At 41.5% G+C, this 26,606-nt stretch overlaps 1 protein-coding gene across 2 annotated transcripts in view; it reads left to right on the top strand.

The window, feature by feature from the left end:
* The first annotated feature begins 2,406 nt into the window (after positions 1 to 2,406).
* Positions 2,407 to 26,606, top strand: part of SPACA7 (sperm acrosome associated 7) — a 65,561-nt gene continuing 41,361 nt past the window's right edge. For both annotated transcript variants that reach the window (XR_009180598.2, XM_058276409.2), the window contains exons 1-4: positions 2,407 to 2,550; positions 13,320 to 13,376; positions 21,352 to 21,453; positions 22,304 to 22,399. Coding sequence is in view for 1 of the 2 variants with exons in the window: in XM_058276409.2 (XP_058132392.1) it covers positions 2,457 to 2,550; positions 13,320 to 13,376; positions 21,352 to 21,453; positions 22,304 to 22,399 (349 nt within the window). In the remaining variant the exon portion in view is untranslated. The remainder of the gene's footprint in view (positions 2,551 to 13,319; positions 13,377 to 21,351; positions 21,454 to 22,303; positions 22,400 to 26,606) is intronic.

Raw genomic sequence — 26,606 nt, 5'->3', positions numbered from 1 at the left:
TGACTTCCAGCTTCTACTTCTGATTCCAGTTTCCTTTGCTTCCAGGGTCTTCCGCCCATCCTCATGCAATCGGGCCACCCCTTAACTAATAACACCTTCTAAGGTCCTATTTACAAATGGGTTTGAACTCACAGGAACGTGGATTAAAACTTGATGTCTTTTATAGGGTACATGTTTCAATCCCCAACACATCATTACTCCCTGGCTTCTAAGAGTGTCGATCAACGATGCTCAAGTACAAAATATTTTTTAAAACCCTCTAGGAACCCACTTGCTCTAGCATCACTGTGGTGTTTAATAAAGCTGAGAATGGCAAGGCTTCCTGCCATTAAGTTAATCCTAGAAAGACAAATCTATGTAGTAGGCTTATCACAGGGTCCTTAGATATTAAAAATAGTGGCTTCTCAGTGGCTGGGCTCAAGGGAGTGCCGTATCAGGCTGAGAATCTGCACGGCCTTTGGCAGGTGCCTATTTTTAAAGGGACGGTTTTATAGACCGAAGCAAGTTTTCTGACGGCCCTTCATTACCTGCGATCCGTTGTAAGGAAACGGACGTCCTTTCTGAAGTCTCTGAGGCATGCCCGCCAGCCTGTGCTGCTGTTTCTCACCTCTAAAGGGGAAGCGGCAGAGCTCGCCCTGATCAGAGCCGCCCCTGCTCCTGCAGAGCCCCCGTGGTGTGGCCCCCCCCCCCGAGCCCCTCCACCAGGGCCTCCGTGAGCGCCCACTCTGGGGGCAGGCCCCAAACCCAGGCCCAGGAGGCGCAGGCGTGGCGGCCACTCCTCTCTCCCCCCTCAGCAGCCCCTGGCTGTGGGGTTTAAAGGAGAGTGCGTGGTGCTGGGGCCCTGACGCTTCCCCGATTTCCACTTCGCCAGGCCAAGCCTCTTCCCTCCCTCCCCCAAACAGGACAGCAGCCCCTGCTTCTCAGCCTTGGTGTGCACAGGCCCCCCCGTGTGCACAGAGAACTGTCCCCGTGTGCACACAGACCCTCCAGTGTGCACACAGGCCCCCCGGGGTGCACAGAACCCCCGGGGTGCACACAGACACCCCCCCGTGTGTACACAGACCCCCCATGTGCACACAGAACTGCCCCCGTGTGCACACAGATCCCCCGTTGTGCACAGACCACCCCCCGTGTACACACAGACACCCCCCCCCCCCATGTGCACACAGACCTCCCCGCCCCCCACCGTGTACCCCCAGGGAGCACACAGACCCCCGGGGTGCACACAGACCCCCAGGGAGCACACAGACGCCCGGGGAGCACACAGACCCCCGGGGAGCACACAGACCCCCAGGGCGGCTGAGCTGCGGTTCTGACTCTGGAGCCGAGTCGGGACTTGGATTCAGCATTTCTGCACGTCTCCAGGTGATGCTCACGCGGATGCCGCTGGTCCCAGGACCACACTTTGAATATGAAGAATCAGAACAAAGGCCTGTGTCTCCTTCAGAACCATGAACTAGCTCAGAGTGGGAGCCGCAAACCAGGTGATGCTTCACCTGTCAGCTTTACAGGTGCGGAGCCCGAGTGAAGTAGCCTCCTCTTCCCTTGAGGTAGATTGCTTACCACTACATCGCTCAAAAAGAAAAACTAAACAAAGACATGTAGCAGGTCTCCACATCAGCAGTAAAAAATATAAAAGCCAAACGACATCTGGTGGGGCCAGTCGCCTTCCTGGCCCTTAGCCCTGTCTCGGGTGGGCTGCGTTGGTATCACTTTCCACCCTCCCTCTCAGACCACGTGGCTATAGTGAGGAACTGCCCACCCAGACCCCCCTGACTGAGAAGAGCACACAGCCGAGGGCTGACCAGTTGTCCAGCTCTCAGCCCCTGGACATAGGGATGGGTCTAGCAATGGGGTGGGATCCAGGCGAGCCATTCCAAATGCTAACCCAGGTTTCCCTCACTGGGGCTGGTGGAGAAAGCTCCAAAAACTCTAAGGGAATGGAGCTGGGAGGATGTATAGGAGACAGGCAGCCAGTTTCTCTGTCTTGTGGTGGAAGTTTAACTGCAAAGGTAGACTGGAACCGACTCTGAGAAAGAAGGGGAGGGAAGAAGAGAGGCTGGGGAGACAGAGAGACCCGGGGGCACTGGAGCCCTGCTCTTCACTGAATCCCTAGAACTGCCTGGATTTGCAGCTTTCCTGTACCTCAACGAGCTATCCAGCTTCCTCCCAACAAACCTCTTTCCACGTCCTAGATCTCGTCGGGTGGAGGAAGGCCCCAGAACAGGCAGCGGAAGCAGGCAGAGCATCCCCGCGACCTCGAGGCCACCAGCCACCCTCCCCTTCTGCCTCCCCAGGCAAAGACCCCGGGCCCGGATCCCCCGTGTCAAGACCCCCAGCTCAGTTTCTGGTTGTGATGTCACAGGCCCCTGGACATTCCACAGTGTCCTGGAGACCGAGGCTGGGGAAGCCGAAGGCCCTTCAGGAGAAGGCCCTCCTCCTGCAGCTGAGGGAGCATGGCAGCACGCAGGGGAGCCGTGGCCCTCGTCTGTGTCCTCCTGCCGTACTGCTGGCGAGAAGCGGAACTCCAGTTTATAAACACAACTACAGGTACAGTCACAAGTAGCTCGGGGCAGTGAGAACACGTGCGCCTGCCTGTGGGCCTCTCCTCTCCTTCCCTACCCTGCCAGATTTACCACTGCAGGTTCACTGCCTGGGAAAATAGAGTAAGTGTCAAATTTTTGCCTATCTTTAAAGCACTTTTTAAAACATGGAGCTCTATCAGAGAGTAGGATAGGTGAGTGTCTTAACTTTTTATTGTGGAAATTTTCAAACATTCCCCAAAATAGAGGAATAGCATAATGAACCTCCACGTACTCATCACCCAGTTGCATTAATTATACACATTTCACCATCTTGCTTTTTATACCCCCCCCCACCACACACACACATACTTTTGTTGTAATTGGGAATATTTTGGCACTCTCCCAGATATCGTATTTCGTGTCAAACTGAAAAAACGCCATTTTAAAATACTGAGACTTGTCAATTTTCTTGTGAACAAAAAAAAAAGGATGGTGTTCCTTGTGTTCTGTTTTGTTTTTATATATCCACAATGTCATTATCATACTTACAAAATTAATAAAAATCCTTTCTATCATCTTATACACAGCCTATATTCAATTTTCAACACTTGTCTCAGAAATGTCTTTTTATGCCCAGTTGGTTTGAATCAGGATCCCAACAAGGCCCACGCATAGCTTTTGGTCTCATCCCTTTTTGTTCCGGGCCATTTATTTGTTGAAGAAAGGAATGGTAGCCCGTGGATGATGAACTTTCCAGGACGTCGACAGCTCCCTGAGAGGGAATCCTCTTTGTAGAGGGGCCCAGACAGGCTGCTGTGGAGCAGGGAGAAGGCGGCTGCACAAAGGGGGTGGGCTGTGTCCATGCCCTCCGCCTTCGTCCCCTTCAGGAAGCTGGATGCTCAGGCCCGCAGGCGTCTTCCCCGCCACCTTCAACCATCATCAGAGGTGACCAAGGAATAAAGCTCCAGAAAAGTGGCCCTGACTTGAGTTCTCTCCTCAACCTCGGCTCCCAAGGTTGGGCAAGCAGGTCTGTGAACATTAAGAGCAAGACAGGGCCGGGGCTGGCCCTGAGCTCCCTCCCTCCTGCCCTCGGCAACATGCAGGTTTCAACGGGGAGGAGACCCATGTGGGCCTTGGCCTTTGGAGAGGAAGGCAGGCAACCACTAGGCTAAAAATGTCATGGAAGGAGCTAAAAATTTAAACTTCATTTTCAGAAAGAAACTTAGTTTTGAGGAGCTTACCAAGGAAAGCATATTTTGAGGTGCTGTGGGTACCAGAAGGGTTTAAAATTGCTCCCACGTTTCTCTGATGGTGGCGTAGGACTTGGGTTCTCGCCGTACTGCTAATGCCCATCACTCCAGTCTGTTCGTTCCTCATACATGGAAATTGATCTATCCATCTATCATCCCTCTGTCTAAATCTAAATGAATCACTCATGATGCAACTGCAAGCCAGTCACTTCACCTCCCAAGATCTGGTTGCCTCTTCTAGAAAATTAGAAATTTAGGTGACCTTTAAAGTCTTTTTCAGCTTGAAAGAGACACAACAGTTTTAGTCATTTTCTCAAAATAAACATTGGATTTTGTTACTCTGTTGCTGGGATCTTACTGCCTCTGTAGCCATGTTTGCCCTTTGCCATGTGAACTGTCCTGACCACACTGTGTGGCTTTCTCACCATATAAAGGTGTTTTGATTACGGAGAGAAGCTAAAGCAGTAGCCATGTTTCATGTGATGGAGGAGATCACAGTCTTGTTTCCCACAAATTAACCATATCAAAATCACAGAACAGTGAAAGGTTTCTTTGATGGTGGACATGATGTACATTATGCAAATATCAAAAAAGAGCAATCAATTATCATGATAACACAGGGGCGTGTGCCATTTTAAAACTGTAAGACTGTCAGTATGAGGTGGTGACAACAGGAAAAAACGGTAAAGTAACTACACTTGACAATGCACTTTAAAACCCGTGCGGTTATTATAAAACATAAATATTTTACTGCATATGCTTACTGGCTGACTCGCACAATACTTCCATTATAACTATGGGACAGACGCAAAATGAAAAGAATATTTTTAACAAAGTGCTTGCACGATGCAGCTGTATCCATTCTTAATGATTCATTAATGTCTCATCAAAAGAGAACTGTACTTTTTGTTTGTTTCATTTACCGAAGGTCAGCATACTGGGAAGCAATTGTCATCACCATTACAGACCTTTTTACATATTTTTCCTGTATTGTTCTAAGCCATCATGTGTGCAGATGAGTCAATTGGTATGCAGATTGTCTATCATTAAAACCATTTGAAAATCAGCTTTGTCATTGGTTTAGTGTTGGAACTTCAGATTCTTGCAGACACTACTTGAATGCTCTGTGCAGCTCAGAATGGGTAGGTGCGGTGGCCCTGCCAAGCCTTTCCTTAGGGCTTGTTGTCTTCTCTCTAGTCAATTTTCCAGATCCTTGGGTCCCAGGAGAAGAGGCTGACCTTGACCTTGAATCTTGGATAGCTACCAGGACTCTGAAACATTGTATCCTCTGATAAAGACAGTTATAAATGCCAAAAGGGAGGAACCATTTGGTGGGTGCTTCTGGGGAGAAAACATCACTCCAAAGCACCCCATACTATAGTGGCAGCAGAGAGAAGTCAGTGATCACATATTGAAGGCTAGGACATGGGAATTCTCTGAGAAGGAAGATGTATTATGACCAGCCAGGCCTGGTGGACTCCTGTCCAAAAAACTGAGCCCTGAATAAGATTTTCAGGCTCTTTTTATGCACAGGATTCAGGAGTAGAGTCAAGTGGCACTTCTGGTACAAAATGAACTTTGTTAGATCAGGTTTCAGTTTAAGAGTCTAGGGTTTGTTTGGACACCAGGTAAGCATTCTGTCTGGATGTAGGCTCAAATACACATTCATTCTACATCCTTCCTGAATATACAAAGCCTATAGAGTGTATGTAACTTAATTGGCTTTCCGGAAACTAGGCAAACTTGGATACAGAATTAGATAAGCTTGAATACACATGCAGGCCAATACATGCTCAGGCCACATGATTCCCTCCTTTGATGCCTGCCTCAGTTTGTTAAGCTTTGGAATCACTATTTTTGGAGTTATGAGGCGGGTGGCTGTCTGTATTTTTACTGCATTATTTATTAAAGCATGTACCCTAGCTATTATTAAGGGGAGGAAGCAGGAAAGTATGATGAGAGCACGGGAAGAGTTCCAGTTGCTTACTGCTTTGACTGCTTATTTCTCCCACAAATTTTCCAGGAGTGTTCAATGATAAGGTTTTTGAGGAATATTTGGGGCCCCTTCTGGTTTCAGGGGAAAGTCTCCTTCTGAGCAGCAGAGTCTTGGGGAGGGTTTTCCAGCAACCATTTTGGGGGCCATTGATGTCCATGGACTTCTTGCCAGGTTTCAGATCCAGCCACTGATTTTCTATCTTATTAGCCTGCTTTATTCCCCACTTAGAGAGTTTACACCTTTCATCTTAAAGGGGTACCAAAGGGAGATGATCTTTCTTCTGTAGCTACTTCCTGCTGGTTAGGGGCAGTAGTTCCTACCTGACAAAGCATAAAACCCTCCCTGCTAGTCTAGATTGGAGGAAGATGGATCTGGCATCTTGGGCAAAGCTGGATGAAGTTCCCATATGGCTAACAAGATGTTGATTCTGGAAAAAATAAAAATTAGAATTTTGAGAATATGTGGTCCCACTAAGAGGACATTGGATAAAAGGTCAGATGCCTGCAAAAGCAGCATTTTCTCAAAGCTGGTGGAAACAGTGTTCTTCCTTGAGTTATTTTATGCTGTTGGTTAACTTTAGAGAGAAATTGCAATAGAAAATGGGGTTAGGTATAAATTACCAATTTCAATTTTTATGGTAGAAGAAAAGAATGGGAAGAGGCATTGCCCTTTTAGTTAAGTAATAGGAGATAAAAACAGACAAGGTCTGGTTTGCCTCCCCCCTAGCAATAGATATTTGGGTTAAAGTTAGCTGGAACAGTTGTTTTTGACATAGACACTACTTAGCTTTATTTCTTGAAGAGGTATTTCAGGCCATCCAATGACTGACATTCGTACATCCCATCAGGTGGTTCTGGTGACCTGGCACTTTCTTGGGCAGCTGGCTTCATTCAGGATTAGTGCACCAAGCTGGATATACCTTTAACTTTAAGAGCTGTAGGAGTGATAAGAACTACAGAGTAAAGTTTTTTTTTACATTTTTGGCTTTAATTGAGTAATTTCTAGTAATCTCTTTGACTGTTTTTACCAGACTTTGTTTTTCAAAATCCCGTTTGGCTAAGCTGGTTAGGGCATCCCTCCCCAGATGAGTGCCTTGGCGAAGTTCATGAAGGACTTCCCACTGCACTGCTTCTGGCAGGTAGACTTGAGTATTTCTTTTTTGCTATAGCAGCGTTTGTTTTCCGATGCTCTGGATAATGCATAACTGCTATTTCCTGAGTTAACAGTACGGCTTCTAGTAAATCTAGGATTTCTTGCCTGTGTTTAATGGGTGACCCACTGTTAGTAAGCAAGCCTCGTTCTTGTTATACAGCAGAGTGAGTGTGAAGGACAAGGAAAGCATACTTAGAGTCAGTGTAAATATTAGCCATTTCCCAGCTGCTAGCTTTAAACTTTGGGTAAGGGCAATTAACTCTGCTTTCTGGGCTAAAGTTCCAGGGGGAAGAGATTTGACCGCTATGATTTCAAATTGAGAAACCATTGCATAGCCTGCCTTTTTAATTCCTTTCTTAATAAGACTGCTTTCATCTGTGAACCATTTAATGTTTGGGTTCACAAGAGGCTCATCCTTTAAATCTGGCCTACTCGAGTAGTTTTGGTTAAGAGTTTTGAGGCAGGAGTGGAGAAAGTATCCCTCAGGATCTGATTTTGGGCCCTCTACTGGTAGTAGGGTGGCTGGGTTGAGAGTCTGGCATACCCTTTTCTGCACCTTGGGGTTTTTAGTAATTGAGCCTGGTATTAATTAACTGGCTACCTGTAAGCCATTGGTGGCCCCCTGGCTTTAATCACATTCTTTACCTGGTATGGGGTGAAGACTATGAAAGGTTGTTCTCAAGCTAATTTGGGGGCTATTGGCCCCACTGCTCTCATGCAAAGTGGTCATTCCTTTATCTTACAGACATGTTCATTAACTACTCAGAAAATGGAGTTGACCAGGACTTTTAACATGTTCAATTTCCTTCTGCACATGATTTAATAGAAATATTACCATAATTATCAGACATATTTAGAACAAGATATAGGTATTTAATATTTAATATTATTTAATGTATTGCTCAATGAATAAGTTTTTCCTTCAGCTTCAATTAATAGCTTCAAGTTTCAGGTTTGCAATACCATACATATTATCTCTCCAAGGGAGCAAGCTATGTGCCAACTGTGTTTAAGTTCTACTCATAGTACTCTGGTATTCATTGCTCCACTTGGTATGTTCTTCACAGAAGCTGCAGCAACGTTGACCCTAGAGAGAAGCTAGGAAAGTAGTTTTCAGTATTCCACCAGCCTGGTGCACAGCGCTCTTTGGCACTATGAAACAGTGCCAGTCTGGAGGCAATATCCATTGTACATTTGACTATATCGAGCCATCATTAGCTGTTGCAGGAGTTTGAAACTGTAACAAAGTTTTCATCAACTTCAGGAGTACAACCAGAGATGTAGTAGATACCTTTATTGTTTTAGGGGTCAGGGACCAACCTAGGCAATAACTCATATGGAGAGGTAACCTGCAGTGTATTGAATGTCTGGTTTGAATGCCCAAGAGAGTCTGACAATGCTGAAGTTTATCTCTTGATTTTCATATAACTTTTAAAGATTTTTAATGTAATGTGTTACATATTAAATGAACTTTTAGTACTTTGCTTTTTAGTTTTACACTTTTACCATGAAGATGTTAATTATACAGGTATTTTACTTTAGCAGTAGAGGAAAACTATTTCTCCTATTCTTAAAATGAAAACTGAAGATTCCTAATGGAATCAAGGTAACTTTTCATTACCACCACTTGAATATGCACATTGAGGTGACTTCCAGACAGGTTTTACTGCTATAAAGTTACTTTTTGCCATTAATACTAATGTAAGTTTTTAGTTAATAATGCCTTCTTAGAACTAGCCATTTAAATGTTTTAGTTTAGAAGATGTTTTTATAAACTCTTTATAATTGACCACAACCACATAGACTGGTTAATTTACCTTAGATTACAATTAGCAACTGATGGAATTTACTTTATCCATTAAAAAAAGGCAGAGCTACATTTTCTTCTTTAGCTTAAATTCATTAAACATGAACTTACAAATTTTATCATTTTAAAGATTTTAAAAATATAATGTTAATTTATTAACTTGGTATTTTATAAACCAAAGAGGTAACACCCAAGCTAAATAAATTGAAAAACATTATACAAAGAATGTTTTTTTCATTTCTTTACAGGGGGTTAAACCCCTTTTTAATACAAACTGATTTTTAATTCCTTCTCCTTAGAAGAGTTTTAACCTGTTACACCTAGCCCCTCCCTCAGATCTCTTGCAAAGAGAAGGCCCTGGGGGTTGGGTAGATTAAAAGAACTCAGGAAAATCCTTTTTCCCTTTTTCAATAGTTGCTATATTTAGATTTTTATGTGACTTTCTGTTTTAGCCTAATTTGGGCTCTAGGAACATTTATTACACATATAACTGCATATTTAATTTTTTAAAACAATTTGACTAGAGCCTTTTTAAGAATTATTTGTTAATTTGATATTATTATCCCAATGTATGATGATATATACTGAGCAAATAGGCAGACATGAATAGTTTGACATGGAGACACAACTTAGTTACTTAAAACTTTCATTCTTTTACAAAGCAAGTTTAACTGTAGAACAACATTTGAAAGATTTTTCAGAAGACATTTTTTTTAAATTCGCACTATGACTATGCAGTTTTGCACAAGAATTTTGTTTTTTAATTAATGGCTTATAACCAAAATGTTCCCAGTGCTTTAACACAATTTTCCTTTGCTTCAGAACTTTATATTTTACCTTGACTTCAGCAGACTCTGGATGAGCAAGACCAATTACACATATATTCACTGAGGCTATTAAAGCCTCAGGGGAACTGGTTTCTCTCATGAGTTGCTACCTTTAGGAACCCTGACATCAAGGCAGGAGACTTCCCTTACTTCCCAGTCCTCAGAGATAATAGGATTCCAGTGGCCGCTGAACTGGGAGAGTGGACGTCCAACCTCGAGGGTCAAGAATTCCACTACGGAGTAACTTAGTCCACATTTGGAGCCACAAGAGAAAGCAGGGTTATTAATACCAGTAGAAGAGAAGACAGGGATGCCTCAAATTTGCTTTTCCTGAGCCATAGGGGCAGAGGTTGTCAAGAAATAACCATAAGCAGAGGCAAGGGTTAGGTCCAGACTTGCAGTAACCATAAACAAAGGCAAACTCAGTTTACAATTACCATCACAATAGCTGAAGTTTAAGGGTTAGGTAAGGCTAGTTATAAAATAACCACAGTTAAAGGTAAGTTTAAATTATAATTACCGTTACTATAGTAAGCACAAGATAGACTTGAAGTAGCCATAAACAAAGGCAAATTAGCTTAAGATTCCTGTTATAATAGCTGAAATCTAGGCTACATTTATTCCATTGTAATAATTTCAGTTATTATTTTTCTGCTGTTTTATATATATAAAGGCATTTATACAATGATTTTCTCTCCGTTTCTAGAAAGTTTTCACTTAAAATCAATTTGGGTACCTTTATTTATTAACTAAGCAATTAAAACAATTTTATTAGTAACAACCTTGTGCTGCTTCTGTTTTTTGTTTTTTTTTTCCAGCAATTAGATAAATTTCACTTGTGATTTATGCATTGAATTTACTAGCAAGACAGTATTGACATTTAAAGATTTGTTTTTAGGCTACCTTTCACCATTATTCAATTTTTTAACAGATGAACTCAAATCTGATTTCTTAGGCATAAGCAAACCAACAAAGTTAAATACAGATTTTAAAGTTGAACACAGAGTTAAGCACAGATTAAAACAGAAGAGACAATTTTGTACCTCTAGCATTTCTAGGATGTCTTTGATTTTAATTGATGGCATATGAGCTCTTTTTATTTTATCACTATTCTTACCTTTTATAGGCACAACTGAGTTTACACTAATGGAAGTTAGAGGTTTATTTTCTCATTTTTTTAAGGACACATGATATCAGGTTTCTGGGCCTCAGATCTATCTGGTTTTGTTTTGTTTTGTTTTAATGCTGGTTTAACTGGAATTCAGGGTTTGATACAGAGGCTGCTCTGTGATCATGTGGACCAGCAGTACGCAGAATTTCCTGATTCCTGAGAAGAGACTCTTATGGGGAATTTGCTGGTATGCCAGACGCGTGCTTATTATTTTAGAGAGAATGGAGAAACACCTTTTTAGTCACCTGACCTGGAGTCCCAGCCTAACCAAAGTTCACCAATTTTACATAATTTAATATCACCACCCGGAAGTATGAAAATGTATACTGGCACAAAACAAGTGGACAAACACAAAAAGAGTGACAGCACACAGACAGAAACATAAAGTTATTAATTGACTCATAATTCTTACTCCTTTGGTATGGTTGTTTCCAAGCTTTCCATCATTTCATGTTTTTTATTTTTATTGCTTTTAAGATGTTTGACTGGAGCTAAGGGGACTCACATAGTAGTAATTCACAACCTTTGGGAAAGTGTCATGTTTTCAGACATGGAAGCTATGGGAAGGGGCTTATGAGGGGAACCTCTAACAGGACTCTTTGCCTACCCTTCCTGTCTTACAAAACAAGCTCAATTGCAATCCAGCATTAAAATTTAAAGGCCTATTTCTGGCCAAACTTCTCCATTGCTCAATTCATATTCAGACCAAGCTTTATCACAAAAACCAATCCATTTTTCAATAACCAAGACCTTCCAAATTTAGACCAATACTTCAGGATACATTCCAGTGGGAAACATTGGAATACTGATGAGGGAGTGGGACCTTATCCCATGAAACCTCTCTCATTACCGCAAAACCTTTAACTTGCAGTTAACCAAAACCAAACAGCAGGTAGATATAAACTCCCGACTCAGGTGAAGAGCCCCAGAGGATGACTTCACTGCCCTTGACCAGATGAAGTCACCACAGAACCTCAGATTAGGACTCCGCTCTTGGTCCACAGAAGTAGGTCTCAGCATTTTATTTGCAGAGTCACACACAGCCACCCACTTTTCTTTTCTTTTCAGACCTGGGGAAGACATCTTCCCCTGAACTTTGGGAGTACTAGGGTCCTCTCAGGGGCTGATCAGACTTTTCTTATGCTATGCCCCCAGGGAACTTACCCATCTGACATGCAGAGCTTTTCTGTTCCGTTCCCAGGGTCTCCCTTTAAACCCTTCTGTACCTCCGGTTTCTTCTGGGAGGGCTTCAGAGGAACCACAACCTCTTTCTGAACTAAAGGGATCCAGGGCCACTCTGGGCTGGGGTTCGCTTGGACCCTCCCATCTTCCTTGGAGGCTTCCAAGAGGGACAACCAAATGCTGCTGCCTCTGACCTTTGCAGGGATCCCAGATGAGCCTCAAGAAATGTAGTGGCAGCAGAGAGAAGTTGGTGATCACATATTGAAGGCTAAGACACAGGAATTCTCTGAGAAGGAAGATTTATTATGACCAGCTGGGCCTGGCGGACTCCTGTCCAAAACAACCGAGCCCTGAGTAAAATTTCTAGACCCTTTTTATGCACAGGATTCAGGAGCAGGGTCAAGTGGCACTTTTGGAGCGAAACGACTTTCTTTGTTAGATCAGGTTTCAGTTTCTTAAGGTCTAAGGGTTTGTTTGGACACCAGGTAAGCTTGAATTAACATACCACCCACATTCCATCTGGATGTAGGCTCGAATACACATTCAGTCTACATCCTTTCTGAATATACCAAGCCTATAGAGTTTATATCACTTAATTAGCTTTCCAGAAACAAAGGCAAACTTGGATACAGAATTAGATAAGTTTGAATACACGCACAGGCTTTATGACACTGCTGCAGTCATTCAGCACAGTCAGCGATGGAGCCGAGGTTTTGAAATCAGAAGTCCGTGAAGTTCTGTGGAAGACAGCCATTCTTGACCCAGTCAGTTTACCCATTAGAGTCCATTTCTTCATCTATAAATCAGGACCAAACTGGGAATTGCTTTCTCTTATGAAAGAGAAGTAGGAGCAGCCAGTTTCTCTGGGTCCCCCTCCAATCTCACCTATGCAGAACCATAAAGTGCAATTGCATTTCACACATTTTTTCCACTTCTCCAATTCATATTTCTAAGCTTTCAAATGCTCTCATTGTTGGAATTTATATAGGAGGTTAAAAAAAATTTCCTATTAAAAAAAGGAATGTGTGTCCCTCTTCCTATACTCTCTTCAAAACAGTTAAATGAATATAATCGTCCTTGGAACCAGCACATTTTATTACAATTCACAATGAGACATTGTGGAGGGCAGATTTTAGTTCTCAGAGCACATTTGCAAATCATGTCACTTCCCCTCACAGCCACCCTGTGAGTTGGCACCTTTCCCACCATTTTCCAGATGAGAAACCCAAGTCCTAGAGAATGTCACTGCCAAGATCACTGGGTGCTCCCATGCAGGACTGGAACCCCAAGTCCAAGGTTCCTTTCCCTACAGCAGGCTAGTGTATATCCTGCAAAATAGTGTTTAAAAAGAAGTAAATGCAAAATCAAGGAAAATTGTGAAACTATTAGAGTTTTTATTGCTCTCCTAGGTTTACCTACAGAAACTTCAAATTCAAAAAATCCAGATGATGTGCCTGGAGTATTTGGTAAGGAATTTCTTTATATCAAACATTTAATCTGTAGTTGAAGGGGATAGGGTGATTGTTGGTGGGCATTTCCCAAATAATTAGTTACAAACTGTAGGGTTGATGGAGAGAGTGATTTGGTTTGAGATTATAATCACTTTCCCATGGCCCATAATTTTATTGTCCACATCTAAGAGTCAACCACCAAGAAATTAATAAAAACAAAGAATTTTCAACAGTTGAACCTAAAAAGGACCTTGTAGTTTTGCTTTTCAGAGTGAGGTCCATGGGTCAAAAACATCAGCATCACATGGGAGCTGGCTAGAAATGCACAGTATCAACTCTTGCCCCAGTCCTGCGGCATCAAATCTTCATTTAACAAGATGCTAGCTTATTTGTATGCACCTGAAAAGTCCTGAGGCTGAACCTTCACCTTCTCCAGTGGTTTTTAACCTAACTGGGCAGGTTGTCAATAGTTAACCTGAGTTCATCTCCAAGGATTCAGACTCTGTTGCTTTGGGGATGCCTAGACATCAGGATTTTTTTTTTTAAGTTTTCCAGTTAATTCTAAAATAGGAACAAGGTTGAGATTCATTGATCTAATCCAGAACTGTCCAACAGAAATATATGCAAGTCACACAGTTTTTTTTCCTCTTTTAAAAAATGTATTGAAGTATACCTTTCACACATAAACATACATAAACAATAAGTGTATAGTAATAGTTGTGAACTTATAAAACAAACATACTTAACACCATGCAGGGCTCTCATACTTCACCCTACCACCAATAACTTGCATTGCTGTGAAACATTTTTAACTAATGATTAAAGAGCATCCTCAAAATATAACTACAAACCAGAGTATCTTACATTTGGTGTATTTCTCCCCCAGCCTAGCCTATTATTATTATTATATCATTTATACATAAACATACATAAAAAACAAGTCAAGTCCATAGTACAAGTTGTGAACCTACAAAGCAAACATGCCTAACATCATGCAGGGGTCCCATACATCAACCCATTACCAACACCTTGCATTGCTGCAAGACATTTGTTACAAATTTTTAGAAAGAATATTGTTAAAATCTTTCTACTAATTATAGCCCCTATCTTACACTTAGTGTATTCTTCTTGCAACCCATCCCATTATTATTTTTAAATATATTTTTTGACAGAAGTTGTAAACCTCCCAAATAAGCATGCCATGTACAGAATTTCCACAAAACACCCCTCTATCAACACACCACACCATGGTAGAACATTTGTTACAGATTATGAGATGATATCATCAGACTATTACTAGGTCCATAGCATACATTTGGCACATTTTTCCATACTCCCCCATTATCAACACAGTACATTTTTGGCATAGATGCATGAATATTACAATTTTACTGTTAACCACTGTACATAGGTCACTCCAGTTGTAATTTTCCCATTCTTCTCCATATTCCTACCACCCTGCAATAGTGATGTACATCTGCTCTAGCTCACAAAAGACACTCTTGCATCTGTACCAACAACCACAATTCTCATACATCTCTAGGTTTACTGTGTTAGTCAGTCCCTACATCATTCTCTAGCTTTCTTCCAACTGGCTTCTACATCCCCACACCACCTCCCTCAGCCACATTTCCACCTATAAACCAGTTGTTATTCACTAGAATGTGTTATCATCAACTCCATACATTTCCATACTTTTACAGTAAAGTTAATTAAAACTTCTACATACATTAAACATTAGTAGTCCATCTCAGTCCTCCTCTTCTCTCCTTTAAGAATCTACCACCTAACAGCAGGTCTTGAAGATAATTCCCTACATTTTCTTCTAGAAGCTTTATGGTTCTTGCTTTTACATTTAGATTTTTTATCCATTTTGAGTTAATTTTTGTATAAGGTGTGAGATAGGGGTACTTTTTCCTTCTTTCGGTTATGGAAATCTGGTTCTCCCAGCACTATTAGTTGAATGACTGTTCTGCCCAAGCTGAGTTGGGTTTGACAGGCTTGTCGAAAATCACTTGACCATAGATGTGAGGGTCTGCCTTGGAACCATCGATTCAGTTTTATTGGTCTATGTGTCTGTCTATGCCAGTACCATGCTGCTCCCACACTGTAAGTAAGTAATAAGATTTAAATTCTGGAAGTGAGAGTCCTCTAACCTCAATCCTCCTTTCCAAGATGTTTGCCCCTCCAAATAAATTTGATAATTGTGTTTATTTTTAAAATGCTGTGGAATTTTATCAAGATTGTATTGAATCTGCACATCACTTTGAGTAGAATTGACATCTTAATGATATTTAGTCTTCCAATCATGAACATGGTATGTTATTCCAGTTACTTAGGTCTTTTTTTTAATTTCTTCTAACAATGAGTTGTAGTTTTCTGATCACAAGTGCTTTAAATCATTGGTTACACTTTAAAATATTTGGGTTTTATCTGCCATATTTTATTTTCACCACTCTTTTGCACCTTTAGTTACTTTTACTGATATAATCACCATTTCTAGATTCTCTTCCGAGCCTCTCTCTCCTGTCTTTTCTTTTCAGACTGCAGCACAGCCTTTAGTATTTCCTGCAAAGCTGATCTCTTTGTTAAAAACTCAGTTTCTGTTTATCTGTGAATATCCTAACCTCACCCTCATTTTTGAAAGACATTCTTGCTGGATATAAGATTCTTGACTGAAAGTTTTTCTCTTGCAGTATCTTAAATATATCATACCACTGTCTTCTTGCCTCTGTGGTTTGTGATGAGAAATAGACACTTAATCTTATTGGATATTCTTTATATGTTATCTATTGCTTTCCTCTTGCTCTTCTCAGAATTTTCTGTTTGTCTTTGGCATTTGACATTCTGTTTATTATGTGTCTCAGAATTGGTTTATCCAGATTTATTTGGATGGAAGTACATTGTGCTTCTTGGACATGGCTATCTATGTCCTTCAATAGGATTGGGAAATTTTCTACCATTATTTCTTCAAATATTCCTTCTGTCCCTTTTCTCTTCTCTTCTCCTTCCAGGACACCCATAAAACGTATGTTTGCATATCTCTTGCTGTCATTTAGTTCCCTGAGAACTTTTCAATTTTTTCAGTTCTTTTCTTCATTTGTTCTTTTGTATGTTCACTTTCAGAGGCCATTTCTTCTTCAAGCTCACCAACCCTTTCTTCTACCTCCTCAAATCTGCTATTATTTGGTTCCAATATATTTTTAATTTCATTTATTTTGCCTTTCATTACTGTAAGATCTGCTATTTTTCTATGTATGCTTTCAAATTCTTTTTTGCACCCATCCAATGTCTTCTTAATATCCCTAATCTCTTTAGCCATCTTACTGAATTTGTTAAGGAGATTTGTTTGAATATCAATGATTAGTTGTCTCAAATCCTTCATGTCATTTGGAGGCTTGTCTTGTTTCTTTAACTGGGCCATATCATCCTGTTTCTTGGTGTGGATTGTAATTTTTTGTTGGTGTCTTGGCATCTGGCTTACTACATGTATTTTTTCTGAGTGCATTTTCTCTCTAATTTAGGACTTTCTTGCCCTTTCCCTCTTGCTGGTTGTGTAGTAGGGGCCAAGGATGTAGTTGGTGCTGCAAGCTATGGAGGCTCCAGGTGCCCTCATTGCCCCAGGGACCAATGAAGCTTCTCCCATATTTCTTCATTGCCAGGGGTACAGACAGAACCACAGCCATGTGTAATAATCCATGTTGTGCAGGCCTAGATTGGAATTGCCCAGAGAGACTGATGAAGCTTCAAACCATTTTATCACCTACCTGGGGATAAAAGGGATGGAGCTGGAGGTGTGGGCAGCAAGCTATGCCATGGAGGTCCAAAATGACCACAGTTGCCCCAGTAAAATTCTGACTATTCAGTCTGTGTCAGTCAAATGTACCTGCTATTACCAGGAGAGGCTGGTGCAAGGCTTACCAGCTTCCTCCCTGCTAGAGGTGGGGCTGAAGCCTAGGCTAGGGCTGTAGGCCAATCTGGGTGAAAGAAGCCAGTCCTTACTGTCACTGCAGTTTTCAAAGAGCGTGGCTTCCTCTAAAGCCAGGGGCAGAGTCAAAATGGTGGCTACCAGCATTTTTCTGACTTGGACAAATTCAAACTTAAGCTGTTCTTAGGATTATACTTTAGCCAGCTGAATTGCTTATCAATAGCTGATGTCAGTGGCCAATCACCTCTTCTTCCCCTGTTTTTGGGAAATGGAGCTTCCAACTCCAGCCACAGACTAGCTCCAGAGGCAGCTTGCACCACAAGAGTAGGATGATCACCGGCCTCCACAGCATGGCCTGTTCAAGTCACATATGTTTTTAAATAGTCTATTAGCTATATTTTTTAAAAAGAAGCAAAGGAAACAAATTTTAATAACATTTTATTTAATCAAATATATCTGAGGCATTATCATGATAATATGTAATTAATATAAAATTATTGAAATGTTTCAGTCATTTTTATCATGCTGACTCTTCAAAATCCAATGTGTATTTTACAATTACAGGACATCTCAGTTTGGATGAACCATGTTTCAAGGGCTCAATAGCTACATTTTGTCAGCGCCAGAGCTAACATATGGACAGTACATGTATCTCTTGTCCAACCCCTTTGTTTTACATTTTGGGAAACTGAGCCCTCATGAAATTCTCTTAAACAGAAAGTTGAGATGGTGCACAGGGTTCTACATCCACAATTCATGTCAGGGCCCTTGGTGAAATGGCCAAAATCCTGGGGCCATCACTGCCAACTGTTGCTTGTGAGGTCAGGTCAGGAGTACAGATTGAGCTTGGTCTTTGGTCTGAGAGGAACCTCAAAGAAGAAGTGTGCTCCCTGACACTGCTCTCTGAGCTTAGGACTCCTTAGAGAGGAGATTTTATGATGGCAAAGCAGATGCCTGCCAAGAGAAATGGACCACTTTCTCCAGGAACTGCCTTTTTTTAAGAATTTGGGATTGCTTTATTTCCAAGTCTGGTCTTTAAGAAGCCACAGTAAATATTCCTTAACCATTTAATTGATTGATCAGTAGATTACATGAATGAATATTTGCTGTTAACTCTTATGCTACCATCGTCCATTTTTCAAAGCAATTTCTGTCTAAAAAATCAGAAGATTTGGTTCTTTGCTTGCAGGTTATCTTAATCTCTCCAAAACCAGGTTAATGCCTATTCAATGGGAGTGATGACACCTGCTTTTCCCTGATTCAGTGTATCAAAAGAACTCAGTTCCATTGAGCGCCTACTAAACTGTAGAGCTCCGTCAAGTGTCAGCTTTGGCAGAGAGGTAGATCACCATTAAAATGCTATATACTGGTCAATAAAATTTTCAACAACTTAAAGGTCAAGTCATTAGTCAAGTAAACTGCCCAGACAAGAATAAAGTTACACTGGGTCAAGGAAGGGGCCTATAATGAGAAATCATGATTTTACTGGTAGATCTGAAAGTTTACTATATTTGGGGAATTACAGTCCTGAAACCAGCACTTCTTCCACATAGTGGGTTGACCACCCCCAAAGTATGAACTATCTTTGGAAAAGGATGCAGAAAACATGAAGAGTCACTGGGATTTCTGATGATTTTTCTGAGGCTTAGCAACTAAACCTAGAAAGGGGATTTGTAGCTCTTACCTTCTATCCCCACACCCCCAAGTTTCTCCCAGATGGAAAGCTGAAAGGTTTAAAAGTGATAAATTCATCTGTCTCTAAAAGAAAATGTAATCATAAGGAATTAGACATGGTTTAAAAACAATGTGCTTCCTAACCTTATTCAATTGTTAGGCTTCAATTAATGCACACAACACTTTTAGAGGAATGTTAATGCTTTCTAAAAGCAGCTTTTCAGGTTCAGTTCAATGACCTTTGGGGCATTTTCTAGGCCCAGTGCTGAAGGTGATGTGAAGTTGGCTGTCTGTGGGCTTTTTCTTTGGCCCCTAGAACTGTCACTGCCACATAAGCAGTATGTGGATTTTCCAGCGACTGGGCTTTCAGTCAACTATTTCATGGAGTTTAGTGTCCCTGGAAGTTACTCCCCTGCTTTTCTTCAAGTAGCAGATTGATTCAAACCAGGTCTTTCTGGAGACATTGAGTGCCGTTTGTTAGCAATCTGCCATGGGCAAGAATGACCCCAGTAAATATCTTGGGTAACGGAATACAGAGTTCAGCACTGGCAGTTTCGGACAGCTCCCCAGGAGGCCCCACTTTCCTATACTGACCTTAGCCAAGTTCAAGTTTTTTGACTGTCCCTGATTGCTTTGGTGGTCCCTTCCTCTCTGTCTCCCAGCCCTTGGTGGTTGCTCTGTGACAACTGAAGTGCTGTGCATGGTCATATCAGTGTATAATCATGCCCAGACCAGGGACCTAGACAGAGTCATCCTTGACTCTCCAGTACCTACACAGTTTCTGGCACAGAGGAAGTGCTCAATAAACATTTGCTACACAAATGAAAACCCACTCTTCTCCATCAACCAAAATCTAAATATATACCTTGATTTTTAGGGCTTAAAATTGGTTCTTCTGTACAATAGCTGGCCCAGCAAAGTGGCCAAGATCATCTTACTGAGGCAAAGCAAGGTATTGCCAGAGAAACAGCACCAGTTAAGAATGTGATTGTCTGCAATTAACAGACACCTGACAAGCACTGGCTTAAACACACAGGGGCTTGTGTTCCTTGTATTACAAGAAGTCGGGAGTGAGGCAGCTCCTGATTTTGGTTCAGCAACTCAATATATCAGGGCAGATTCCTTGAGATCATCATGGCCTTTCCCTCATGCTCATGCCTCTTGGTTGTGGATGGCTTCCACGGCTCCAGACATCATGTCCACTTTCAAGGTAGGAAGAAGCTGGGGAGTGTGCAGCACCAGTCACATATTTCTCCTTCATCAGGAAAAAAAAATTCCTTCTCAGAGCCCCAATAGAATTCTGCTCACTTTCAAGTATTGCATAGCTCACCAGGCTGCAGGAGTCCTGAAAGCATTTTATGGGGGCTGGACATATAGCCCAGGACAAAATTCAAGGAAGGAGAAGAGAATGACTGTTGAGTAGGAATGCTGCTAAATCTGTGACAGAAGCTTTTCTCTTACATATATTAGGGACATCTTTACTTCCCTGTGATATTTTAGGTCTTCCCCCATTACTTATATATTCCACATGAGCTGGAACTAGGGTGACCTAGTTCCAGTTTGCCCCAGACTGAGATGTTTCCCAAGATGGGGTCCTTCAGTGCTAAGATTGAAAAAGTCCTGGGCAAATGAGTTGGGCACCCTAGAGGGACACTAAGCAGCAAGAAACTGGCACTGTAACTGGCTATGGGGTGACAGTTACATTGTGAAGTGCTGGTGATTATATCTGCCTTTATTTTGCCTCCACCATAATCCAGGCTCTGTGTTAAGTGCTTTCTGTATACATTGTTTTATTTGAGTCTCCTGAAAGCCCTATGAGTTAAATACAGTATCCTCATTTTACAGCTGAGAAAACTGAAGTTGAGAGAAGTGAAGAAACTTGTATAAGATCATATTCTGGTAAAAGCAGAACCAGATTTTGGGTTTGGATCTGACAAAGTCCAGGACTCTTACTGTTAAAAGCTTCCTGGGAGATAACATAAAGGAAGAAAATAATGCCACATTTATGTAGAAATCCAGAAAGAAGTTTGTTTATAGATGGAGGACAGATTGGGGAAAGTCTCAGAGATGGGACAGAATGACAACAGAGGCAGGAAGGAAAATTACGGCTGTGTTTGGGGCAAAGTTTCTAGCATTGTATATTTAGTGGCAATATATAATGACCAGGATATCTGGACAATCTCAGATTTTTCCAAAATTATTTAGGTAGGCAGTGCACTCTTATCCCAAACAAGGTCCTTTAAAAAGTCAAGTTGCATATCCATTGAGTTCCTTCGAGTTCCGTCTTTTATTCCCTGTATTCACAGATTGCCTTAGGTACTTATAGAGCAAAAGTGATTCAGCCCTGCATGAGCTGACTTTAACATGACTTTGTGTACTTTTCCCAAGATGAAATTCTAATCCAAGAGATGCTGGAACCAAATAAATCAACAAAGGATGAAAAACAAAGAATATCATCAAATTTATCAACAAATAAAGTCACAAGAAAAAGCAAGTATACATTTTTCAACCTATAATTGCATGCCTTCCTAGTGGCCTATGGTATTGAATGCACAATCACATCATTTTAGCATTCCCTAAGAGCAAATGGAGATGTGAAGAAAACGGTTGTCCAATACCATTTCTATAACCTTCCAGACACTGTGGAAGTCAAACCTGGACTGACATGGACAATTTACCTTTACTTTAGATTGACCCCTGGAGTGCATGTGTCAAGCATGTTTCACACTCAGATGCAGGCGCAGTTTAGCCACTGCAGGAATACAAGGCACGCTTGTATTCAGCTAACTCGCACTTTATAGATAAACATGCAGGATCTCGTTCAATGCCCCATTCGATGAGTGATAAAACTAAGGTTTAAAAAATAACTTGCCCAAGGCCACACGGCTAATAATGAACAACTTTTCCAAAGTACAGCTTCATATTTTTAAAAATGTATATAAGTAAATAAAATAGCACATTGAGAACCAAGACAGAATATTTGATTTACAGTGGCAAGAGAATCAGGTATCAGAAATTTACAAGCAGTACATGAAAATGAATTCAGCAGGGATGTTCATCATTTTCTTGAAATTTTGTATCCAGATGTGAGTTCCAATTCCTAGGATTAGTTCACCTAACATCTGCTGAGGTCCACACTTCTGCAATCAAGACAATCAGATGAAGTCTGTCTCTCCATTTACTTACCAACTTTCCAAAGCTCATTTTCAAATAAACAATTATTGAAAACAATATTGGAACTACAACTTAATATTTAAAATAAAGTGTGGTTTAAAAATGTTCACATATGTGTAATCAAGAAAACGTTTCCCCTTTTTTTCTCCCATGTTCTTTTTCAAAGGACCTGGTACTGATGAGAATTATCAAGGCAGTGGTTCCAAGAATTATTATGAAACACAAGTGTCTCCCGGCAATATGGACATAATTTCCAATAATGGTAAATGCAACCCAGTAATTACCCCCACCTCAGTTCACAACTTAATGGGAGAGAGACAGAAAAGCCAGTCAGATGGAAATCAAAGGACTAATGCCATCAAATAGAGGGAACTGTATCTCTCGAGAGAAAGGGTGGCTCCCAGGGCATTAGGGCAGTTGAGCAAGTCAGGCCCTGAACACTGTTGCAAGTATCTCTGGACGTGGCTCCTCAGGAAATGGAGATTGGCTGTCGCTGTGGGCCCCAAGGGGAGGGGAAAATGGATGTTGAATGGATGGAACCAAGGTAAATGTGGGGGTAAGAGAGGAGTTTCGCGAGAGTACACAAGGATGAATATAAAACATGTAATATTACACCATAAACATATAGGGGACGACAGACTAATAATGTAAACCATAATGTAAAACACAGGATAACTAAAAATTTAGAAAACTGTATATCCTAAAGTATGGACCACAATGTAAGCACAGATGTCACCTTGTTTGAAAGCTATTGTCTCAGAGTCTGTACATCAGTTTAAGTAAATATGATATGAATAAGTTATAAGAATATCACTGTGGAAGGGAAAAGGTTTTATGGTGGATGTGTGGGAGTACTGTATATTGTATATATGAATTACTGTGATCTAGGGCTCTTGTGAAGAGAAGCTCAATAATTAGGAAAAAAGAAAAGGAAAAGATAGGATGTAGAATTTTTCCAAATCAATACGTATTCTGTATCCAACCTTTAAACCCATCGCTATATTCCATTTTACTAGTAAGGGATCCTGACATTATATTGGGCTTCACTTTTCAGGAAGTTTTGGATCATAGAGTGGTTCAACAATGGCAGTGGAGGAATACTGGTATAGGATGTTATTGACAGGTGATATATGGTTGACAGGGAGTTATACAGGGCATATGTCCAGGGTGCATGGTAATGTTTGGATATACTCATAGTGGAAACAATTAAAAACAACAGCTGGGCAGATACTGGGTTCCTGGCCGGGGGTGCTCTGTCATGGTCCCTAGGGGACCAGCGGCAGTCCCCCAGGTGCAACGGTAAGGACCAGGAAGGAATGAGGGTCCAACAGTGAGCCCCTGATATTAATGACTATGCTTGTGAGCCTATATGCCTGTAATAAGAACAAGGCCTAGAGCAGCACTGTGCCTAGGAGTTCCCTCCTGACAGCCTCCATGTTACTCAAATGTGGCCAGTCTCAAAGTCAAACTCAGCATGTAAATGCAATGCCTTCCCCCCAGCGTGGGACATGACACCCGGGGATGAGCCTCCCTGGCACCGAGGGATCACTACCAAGTACCAACTGATGATGCAACTAGAAAATGACCTTGAATTAAAGGTTCAACGCGGACCAGCAGAATATCCCTGTCTACATATAGTAACAGGAGTTAAAAATGCTGTTTGACCTAAATTAAGGGGGAAATGGAAAGGACAAATGAGTTTATATGGCTATGAGTCTCTAAAAAAGAGTCTGGAGGATGTCAGAGGGATTGCCCTTATGCACACCTGAGCAGAGTCTCAGAGACAGATAAAGTAGATACAACCCCAGGTATTGCTTCTTTCGAGGGATAAAGAGACCCACAGGTTCTATGGTCATGGCAGATGGGGTTCACTGCCATGTCAGTTGGCCCTTCTTTGGAGCTGGTGTTTCTGCATGATGGAGCTGGACACAGATGGGATCTCTTTTCACAAGGCTTTCATGCTACTTTACTGGAATTGTAGTTGGTGCTGGGATTTAAGATATATCTAGGGGATTTGAATCTCTGGACTGACAATATGATAGCCAGGCCCTGAGTCTCAACAGACTTCAACTCCTACACTCTGATTTATTGGACTTACCCCACTCAGCTAACACGGAGTTGAAGAATGTCAACCACCACACTATGGAGCTTAGAGTGCCTACAACTGAAAGCAGGAGGATTGCATCCAGTATCCATGTGGAATCTAAGCCTCCTCTAGACATAGATGTGCAATGGACACACCAATCTAATGTCCACAGAGAAAATGTGGCATTGGTGTGGGAAAAGTGGCCATGGTGGCTGATGGGTGCAGGGAATGGGAGGAAGAGATGAGATGTGGAGGCGTTTTTGAGACTTGGAGTTGTCCTGGGTAGTGCTTCAGGGACAATTATTGGACATTGTAGATCCTCCCAGGGCCCACTGGATGGAACGTGGGAGAGTATGGGCCATGATGTGGACCATTGACCATGAGGTGCAGCGATGCCCAGGGATATACTTACCAAATGCAATGGATATGTCATGATGATGGGATAGAGTGTTGCTGGGGGGGGAGTGGTGGGGTGGGGGTGGTGGGGTTGAATGGGACCTCATATTTTTTGAATGTAATATTTTTACAAAATGAATTTTAAAAATTAAAAGATTTAAAAAAAAAAAAGATATCACCTTTATTCAGGATAAATGCTTGGTTGATTCTAGAGGCTGCTTCCCCCCAGATTAGGCAGATTTTCCAAGTCACTGTCAGGGCTGAGGAACCACCAGCTTCCCCCCAACCCCTGACCCATGTAGACTGACCCTGGACACACTACAGCCTAGAGGAATATAGGAGAAATTTTGCTCTCTGCAGAAGTCACACACCAAAATAGGGAGGAGGGACTGCCACAATGGTCAGTTCCTCCCCCAAACTCTCTGGTTAAATCACTTCTTCCATGGGACGGAGAGGCTAGTAGGGGACAGAGAGAGCCCAGGAAAGGGGGGAAGAAGTGTGCCCACCAACAAATGAGCCTGCTAGACTTAAAAAGAAGCATGTGCAAAGGCTCAGAGGATTAGAAACCAGGCTCCCATGGAAGGTAGTCTACCTTTTCTTTACCCTAAAGATTTACCAAACACACACACAAAAGAGCAAATGTGTAACATATAGGATATGTGTCAATGATATAGATATAGATAAAGAGGGAGAGGGAGAGGAAGAGGGAGAGAGAGAGGGAAAGGGAGAAAGAGAGGGAGAGAGAGAGGGAAAGGGGGAGGGAGAGGGAGAGGTATAATACAGATACGGATAGATATAGATGCAGGACATGGGCCATTCCCTGTATGCAAGGCCAGGTCATAGTTTCCAAATTGTTTTATTACCTCTGAATTTGTCCCACACAATACCTTGTGCAAGTAGCGTGAGGGTTTCTGCGGTGTTTGCTGTGTGATTTTCTATTTCCATTATTCCTTCCACATTTATTGGAATGCTACTTTAAGGATGAGCTGCCCCTTCTCCCCTATTTATTCATTCATTCGTTCATTCAATTATTTATTAATATCTACATGGGCTTATAGATATTGACTTTATTCTATGGATTATAAAACTTTAGGAGCATTATTTCTTTTGTTGCACAAATTATCCCAGATTTGGCCTTTGGGAACCTCTTCCATTTGGCTCTTCTGTCCTTTGATCATATCCCAACCTTTTTTACAGCTTCTTTGCTTTCTGGCACCAGAAGATAGTCTAGTGTCCTCTTGTATTTTCCCTGACACAACCCTGGAATTAATCATTTCTACAAAGAGTTCTTGTTTCTTTTATTGGAGACATACTTAGAAACTAAAAACCAGGTGCTAGGTAATTTCACATAAACACATATATTGCAAATTTTCTTTTCCTTCCCCCTTCCTTTCCTTCCTTCCTCTCTCCCTCTCTCTCACCCTTCCTTCCTCCCTCCATCCCTCCCACTCTCTTTCTTTCTTTCTTCCCGCCCTCCCCCTTTTCTTTCTTTCTTTGTTTCTTTCTTTCTCTACCTATATAAAACCATGAACTCATACTGATACCTCTGATTCCAATCCAATATCACACAGTTCCTTCTCATCTTCCCTTTTCCTTCTTTGTAATTCTTTCTCTGATAGTCAGAAACCTGGCTCGCAGTATCCAGAATACATTTAATAATCCTAGTATACAGATAAAATAGTTTTAGAATTACTACCCCAAATCTCTGTGAGAACTGTATGTACTAACAAGAAAATAATATTTAGGTATAGTTCATTTTGTCTTTAGCCTCACAGTCTATAACATAAATATTGATTTCCAAAGTTACTTAGTTTAGTTCTTTTCTTGACCTCCCCATTCATTGTTTACATTATTCATTTTCAGTATAGTTAGGTTCATTTGTTACTGTTTGTGTTCCTCTTTTGGTCCCAAATCTTGACTGATTTTAAAAATTTATTTGTATTTGAATATATGAAACATTACCTTGGCTTTAAAACTCAAAACTATA

This window comes from Dasypus novemcinctus, chromosome 15 (assembly GCF_030445035.2).
Source record: "Dasypus novemcinctus isolate mDasNov1 chromosome 15, mDasNov1.1.hap2, whole genome shotgun sequence".
In the NCBI taxonomy this organism is placed as follows: Eukaryota; Metazoa; Chordata; class Mammalia; order Cingulata; family Dasypodidae; genus Dasypus; species Dasypus novemcinctus.
Note: the sequence above shows the minus strand (reverse complement) of the source record. Positions and strands in the feature narration are given on the sequence as shown.